Here is a 7839-nt window from a genome sequence, read left to right as displayed (position 1 = left end):
ACATCCTGCACGTTTTTAGGCTTTAATCAGATATAAATACATATCTCCTTTATAAATTGATATAAACAGCACCAAATGGTTGACAAAAATTCAGCACAACGCAAGTGAAGTGAATGTGCGGTGTGGAAACTTGCTTCACACGCTGAGCGCGTGCACCACTGAGAAGCGCTGACGGTTGAAAAAGGTAACGTTAGCTCAACCTGTAGCTAGGGAGCTAGCGTTAAAGTTAGCTCATCTGCCATTAAAACTGTTTTTTATCAACAGACTGCGGCGTGATGAGATATTTATCGATATTGTGGATTAATTCGGGATAAAAACGAATCAGCCGACTGGTGTGCAGTCATTATCTCAGGTTGTTTCTTTACTAAAACTTGGCATCTCGACAGTTAGCTAGCGAGTTAGCATTGAAGGACATGCTTTAGCTTTGACAAACCGTTGTTAAGGCATTAAGTGCATTAAGCCTCTGGAGTCCATCTATTTATTGAAAATACACACGTTTTATTTACAGTAATAACTTTATTTATATATGATATGTAGAGAAAGCCAGTTGAAAGTGCAATCATAGGAGCTTTCAGTGTGCCAAATATTTCTAGACCATTTTTAAAATGTGAATTTTCTTTCTACAATGAAAACTATTACTATTTTTAATGCAAATAGGCTGTTTTTTTTTTTTTTAGCTTTTTATTATTTTTTCTGCTGTTTTTGTGTGTATAAATGGTAAAAATAATAATAATAATAATAATAATCATTTGTTTGTATTTTCGGTTCCTGGCAGCTTTATACTTGTTAATTAAAAAAAAAAAGAAAAATCTGACTGACAGCCAAGTTTGTGTCGAGAAAAAGGAGCCATGCATGTGATGTAAGGACAGACTGAAAGATGCTAAACAGAGACAGAAATGAATGCATAGGAAGTTGACAAATTTGAACCAAAATCTCCTGGACTTCAGAGGTTTAAGCCTCCAAAATAATCGGCTAATGTGACGTTTTTATTTCCAACAGGACTCACAAGAAATACCAACTTATTCGTAAGTATGATTTCTGCCGATTTTGAAGTTCAGGTTGAGATCCAGTTCACCTCAAACTCACCGTCGTCTGCGGGCCTGCAGGAGGACATGAGCGGCGAGAGGAAGCCGGACTGCCCGGAGAGTCTTCAGAGCTCCGGTCAAGGAGGTCAGATACGATCCGCTTTGAAATCATAAAGTTATATCGTCACCCTGTTAAAATAATCGCCTAACTATTTTTTTTTTCAAGTTTTGCAGGAAACACAAAAAACTTCACCAAAAGTGTAACATATGACATTTATTGATCATTTCACTCAAAAAGGATGTAACAAAGGATGGCTATTGGCGTAGTAATAACACTGTGTGTAAATTATGTAACTTAAGAGAAATAAATGACTTAGGCAATTTTTTGAACATGCCTTGGTGACTTGAGCAAGATATGGTAACACTTTATTTTGAAGGTGTCTACATAAGAGTCACACAAGCCTGTCAGAAACATGACATGACAAGTATCATGAGCATTAATATTACTTCAAAGTGTCATTAATGTTCATGACACATCCCATGTCATGTTTATGACACGCTCATGTCACTCTTATGTAGACACCTTCAAAATAAAGTGTTACCATATCTTGGTTTAGTCACAAAGGCATGTTCAAAAAATTGCCCAAGTCACATTTTATTTTGACTTAGGCATAATAAATCCTTAAGTCACACACTTGACATAGGCCATTATCTTAAAGGGGTAAAATCACATGATCTGATCAACTGAGGATGTAGGCGATTTTACCATAGGTGGCCGGCGTCATGAGGAGATAATTTAGGCAAAAAAAAACAATTTTGACAAAAAATGACATAGACAATTGTTTCAAAAGTGTGACGATATGTAATTTTTAAACCTATAGAACACAATTTGACCAGTCCTTCACCGTTGGTTTTGTGATGATGATCTTTCCATGCACCATCGCTTTAAATTAATTTGTAATTTTAAAAGATAATATTGATGGAAAGAGATATTTTACTGTTGCTATGTTGTACATTCATCCAGAGGTGGAGGACCCACTGTCGCTGTTGGCTGCCGTCGCTCTGGCGCCACCCGGCGGTGATCCTGCGGCCTGCAGCTGTCACTGTGAAGCCTGCAGCTGTGTGGAGGTCAGATGGATGGAGAGGAGCATCCAGTCTGTGGAGGTGCAGCTCCAGTTCCTCATGAGCAAAGCAGACGACTTACACGACTGTCTTGTCAATGGGTAGGCTCCTGGCTCATCATAATGTTACCTGGGTATTTCTGCTACTTTATCATTATTATTTTTAATTTTTTTGTTTTTTTTGCAGACAGGGTAATTTAGACAGAGAGGCTCTTGCTGCTGCAGTGCCAAGTTTCCTGTTCACCTGTCAGCCTTTCTTTAACCACCTGGAATCCCAGCTGCATGGCCATCTGCCTTTGGACATCTACACAGGGGTATATGTTTTTAAAGGGCTGATTCCCCTGACTTATTAAGAGATTTCCTCATAATTTTGTTAGCTGAGAAAAATAGTATATGAGAAATCTGTTGGCAGTGAGGTATGTGGATTATGCAGAGCAACGGGCACTTTTCTGGAACAGATTTTCCTGTTAAAGTGATCAAAACGTCATAAAACCTGCACAAAACTGTCTGGTGCTGAATTAGACGGACATTAGTGTTCACAGTATGAAAACAGTTGAACACCTACAAGTTGAGTCTAACTGTCCACTGTGTGTATGTGTGTTTGTGTAGCGCGTGCAGCTGTTGGACTTCTCACAGCAGCTGTGTGACCGGTTGGAACAACTGGTGTTGACCTACGCCAGCTACAATCTCCTCTGTTTGGACGACACCAAGCCTAACAGGTACACACACAGAGGACAAACACACATTTCTACAAATACATGTTTACTCATTTTACTCACGTCTTAATGGTGTAGTAAAGCACACCAACATATAATTGTCCCATATTCAACAATTGTTTTATGGAGCAATCAGTTTAATGAAATAATCCTCTTGTCCTAATTTATCTAAAACAATTTAAAGGTACTTTAAATATTCATAAAAGTCTTCGTTATTAATGTCAACAATGGCCATTAAGGAAATGACAGTCAGCATCATGTTCAGCCAAAACAGCTAAAACACAGTATTTCACACACTTTGCAGTTTGGTTAGCTTACCTGTCCAAAATAATGAAAGCCAGCTTGGGGACAGTCTTGATCCCCAAAGGTTCAAAACAAGTTTGTAATTATTGAACACCATGCAGATGTTGACACTAGTTTTCCCCTGACGTTGGTCACTCATGTGGACAGAAAAGAAGGAATCAGTAAAAAAAACTCTATTTCTAAGCTAACGTTGCTCATTTTGCATACTGATGGCGCTGTAGGGGAGCTGAAGTGTGAAAAGACACTCAGGAGCGTGCACAAATGTCACGTCCTTTGGATTTTTTAGGCAAAACCACCACGTGGACATAGTTATTGACCACCAAGACGGTCGGGAAATGTCTGTTTTAAAGTTATGTTTCAATCTGTTTACACATTGGAAATACAAAGCGTAAATTGATTCACATGGTAACTTTAAGTCTCAAAACATTTGTAATCTTTTCCCGACAAATATAAAACTATTGTTTCTTTCCTGGATGACTAACTTTATGCCAGCTTTTTGTTATAGCTTCTCACCAGGTGTCTGTCTCTTCCTCGATGTCCTCTAAGTACCTCACAGCAACTACTTATGTTACAGTAAAGCATTCATCAGAAACGGGTGTAGAAGAGGAAACACATGCTTGACTACATGGAATCAGTTGATCCTGGCAGCATGACTTAATTCTTCTTTCCAACAGCTGAATCCTGCCAATGTTGCTGTCATAACTATCCATTTTCATCCTCCGGCTGTCTGACTCTCCCCAATCCTATTTGTGTCCCCAGTGTGTCCCACTTCTGCATCGGTCAGAGTCAGCTCGGCCCGATGAGGGTGACAGCGTTCCGCTACTTTAAGCCCACACCGTACCTGCCCAGGGTCGACACGGGCCTGTATAAGCGCATGCGCTGGAACATAGAGAGACTCAGAGACGAGCAGCAGACAGACAAAGAGAATGAGGAAGACACAGTCGGCGACACAGAGTAGTGAGTCTGGAAAATACCTGCAGCTTGTTTTTACTTTCTCTGTTTCTACAATTTTGACACTAGAGTGTTTTCATCTAATTGATACCAACATATATGACACACCCATCATTAGGGCCACGGGCAATCACACCGGGCATTATTGTTATACTGTGGATTTTTTCTTCTTCCTCTTTCGGACACAATTTCGTCCCGCTAATAGTCAAATTATATATCAAAACGTGCGGTTTGATCAGGATCTGTGTGCTATTACTTTTCTCTATGGAATACGATAAGTCGTATGTCGCGAAAAACTGCCCAAAATTTTGCATTGAAGTGAATGGGACGGCCGTAAAAAAATGAGCAAAAAAAAAACAATAATTGGAGATTTTAAAACGTCTACTTCTCCAGCATAATTTCACCTAGAGACTCCATTTAAACTTTAAAAAGTAGACACAAGTCTTGTGTATTGGTGTATTAATCCACGTTTCGATAGGTCATATAGTTTTTTATCCATCCCTGTTCAATGACCATGATCATTTTTGGAGAAATTCTGAGATTATTATGGGTGTGTATTGCATGGAATGTTCGTGTCAGATTGTGTGATGTCATCGCTCAGAGTGCAGAGGGAGATAAAAAACTGTTGAAAAATAAATTTGAAAACTGCGCTCCAGGCCGCAAATTCCACTCTACAGAAATAATTAATTCATTTCAGACAATTTGTCTTCTCACTCACAATCCTCTGGTAAAGCTGTCAGAGTTATAGTTTTGGCATAGGACGCAGAGATGCGCCACCAACATGCACCAACAGCACCATTGGCTCCCATATTAAAAACGCAGGAAGATTTCTGTAGAAAAGCACATTTACTAGTTTTTCAGATCGCTCTTACAAAGCTATTTCTTCATTTTTCTTCACAAAAAACATATGTAGCTGTTCAGGAAGAACTCAGGACGCTCAAAGTGAAGTAGGATCAATGATAGGTATTATGGTTTTGCCAAAAATGCTTTTTGTTCGAGGCCAGAAATTCCAGTCTGTCCACCTCTGGCTGCTGTCACTGTTCCGGCACATTCGACAGCTGCAGTTAATTCTGTTGATTGCTCTGCCTTTGATCCTTTGATGTGATTACAGTTAAAGATACACACACACACACACACACACACACACACACAAACAGGTCATTTTATGTTATTATAATTACAGACGCACACACATGCGCGCATAAGGGCGCACACTCCTCCAGATACACGTGCTTCACACACACACACACACACACACACACACATTTTAAGGTTAAAGGGCATAGGTTGCTGTATAAATAAATACTTGAAAAGGAATGTTTGTTGTAGGTGTGCTCCTTGTATATAATATAGTATCATAACATTACTAGTATTAATTGTTTGAAATCTCTGAAGAATCTCATCATAGTGTACACACACCGGCAGTAGCCCCCGTGGCCCTTTCAGAATTTCCCCAGAGGAAATTTTCTAGTTGTTACTGTTATCAATCTCTTCCTTTTTTCTTACCAACGCCTCATGCAGTTTCTTCCTGTGCTACGAGGATATTCCCAACCCCCACGCAGAGGCTGATGACGAGAGCCATGTGGTGAGGATGTGGTCCATCGGTCAGTGGGTGCAGTTGACCCCAGACACAGACGACATCTATGAATGGTAGATTGATTTACATTTCTTTATCCGTTGCTCTTCAGCTGCTTTTACGTTAAGACATTTTTCTTTGGAATAGCAAGACAATCCTTACATCACTTAGCTTGTCCGACCCGTATCATTTTTTAATGTTTTCCTGTTTTTTTCAGGATTATGTGCGAGGTTCCTGAGGCCAAGTATCACAGGCTGCTGTTTCTGGGCAGCGATGAGCCGTCCAGCTGCTGCGCTACAGACTACGTGCAGCAGCTGCTGCAGACAGCAGAGTGATGATATTAGCACACATATGACACCCATCTCTGGGGTACTTGGTTGGTAGAAGGACAGAAACTGGACCAATTTAGATATCACAGGAGGGTGCAGATAAATCCTCAGGATAGTTATTGAGCAAATGTGTGTTGCTGAGTTTACTGTGAGATTCTATGGTTGAATATCTGCTTTTTTTTATGTGTCTGGATGTCTGAGTAGAAGCATCTGAGCCGAACTCTATGGAAGCCATGATAGGCAAGTGAAAACAATTTTAAATTGTATTTTATTTTCTTTCTTGTATTTATGATCTAAGAACAGGTTTAAAAGTTTTAGCAGGATATTCTATTTATCATTATTATTTTGTCAGAACATTTTTTTGTTGCAATACCAATTTTAGCCACAAGAGGCTTAGGTGCACTGCTCCCCCATGTTGAAAATAGGGCTGTAAACATTCTTGTTTTCTTCCAGGTGAGTTTTATTTTCTCAAATGACAGAAATGTTACATATTTTACTTACTCAACGTGTATATCTTGTGTTAGGGTGCATGGAGAAATCAAAATTCATCTGGAAAAAACATGTATACTTGAACTTAGAACATGAGGAAGTGGTGGCGTACTTTAGCCTCTAGTGGCCAAATTGAGCATTACAATGACAAACACTGATCCTGACAAAAAAATCCACCTGCTTCACAACTGAAAAAGGAACTAATGACCTTTCCCCCCACATTTGTTCTTAAGTAATGAACACAAGAGAGAAAACAGTTTACCTCAGACTTGGAAAATTGATCACTGGATTTTTTTTTTGTCTCTCAGGGCTTCTGTAGCAATCACAAACAGATCACATGACTGTTAAACGTGAGTTTCAATCAGTGACTCGATGCTTTTAGGGCCTGCTGGGTTTTCTACATTTAAAGTCAAAGAGGCTTCTGTTTCTTATAACACACTAGGATCAGTGTGCAAGTTTTACAGTCAAGTTATGTAAAAGTTTTATACTGTAATGTGTGTTTTTCTGACATTTCCTGCACTCTATTTTGTCACTTTTTTTTGTTCAGGTTGTTCATGTTGTATTTAGATTTTATAAGAAATTGTAAATATTTTAATTTTTTATTGTTTTTGTTTTACAGTTGAAACATTTTTAAGCTCTTTGTTGTGTTTCAAAGAAAGAGTTAAGAAGAGTTATTAAAAAAAACATTTTATTTACATGAAACATTGCATTGAAATAATTACACACAATCTAAGAGTTCTGTCTTTCAGAAAGTCCAAATAAACAAAGAAAAATCATTTTTCTTTAAAACAAGCTGCCATCATTTGGGCTCCACAAGCAAAAGTGCCCATTTACTTCATTTCAACAGGCTCATCAAGCTATTTAAATTAGAACTCAAAGGCCTCACTTCATTTTCAATAAATTAACATCTAAAATGTGAGATGTGAGCCTCAATAACAAATTTGTTCACTCATAGTTCAGTCTACTGTGTTCAGGTTGACCTTGTTATCATTCAGTTCATCAGTTCTGTCGACTGGACATAAAGAAGGTAATTTAATTAAAACAAAGGATAAAATCTACCATTTACAACCAACATCCGTCATCCTCTATTCAATAAAAATCTATATGAGACTCTTAAAGGGCTGCTACACTTCTAAATCTCTAAAGTACAAAAGTAAAGTGGAGTTTCCCTTCATTACAGTGAGAAGTCTTTTTTAAACAATATACACATAGATGCTTACAAAAACAAAAACAGACATGTTTAAGAAAGCACAATTAAAAAGTCCAGCTTTGTCAACAATGCAGTGAGCGTAACGCATCATACCTGGAGGACGGGAAAGCAAACACACA

At 38.5% G+C, this 7839-nt stretch overlaps 1 protein-coding gene across 2 annotated transcripts; it reads left to right on the top strand.

Annotated features, from left to right (window-relative positions):
- On the top strand, positions 1–7205 carry c1h19orf67 (chromosome 1 C19orf67 homolog). 2 transcript variants are annotated; one of them, XM_059340194.1, is made up of 9 exons: positions 1–352; positions 1000–1025; positions 1107–1170; positions 2050–2248; positions 2334–2460; positions 2756–2865; positions 3925–4122; positions 5638–5766; positions 5910–7205. In XM_059340194.1, exons 3-9 carry the CDS (start codon positions 1113–1115, stop codon positions 6025–6027), a joined length of 939 nt encoding a protein of 312 aa, XP_059196177.1. In that variant the 5' UTR covers positions 1–352; positions 1000–1025; positions 1107–1112; the 3' UTR covers positions 6028–7205. The 2 variants fall into 2 exon arrangements, with proteins under 2 accessions (XP_059196177.1, XP_059196168.1); XM_059340185.1 differs by having other exon boundaries at positions 3–352; positions 1000–1170.
- Positions 7206–7839: the final 634 nt, after the last annotated feature.

The sequence above is a fragment of the Centropristis striata genome, chromosome 1 (genome assembly GCF_030273125.1).
Source record: "Centropristis striata isolate RG_2023a ecotype Rhode Island chromosome 1, C.striata_1.0, whole genome shotgun sequence".
NCBI lineage: Eukaryota > Metazoa > Chordata > Actinopteri > Perciformes > Serranidae > Centropristis > Centropristis striata.
The sequence above is the reverse complement of the archived record's forward strand: the minus strand, read 5'-3'. Positions and strand labels throughout refer to the sequence as shown.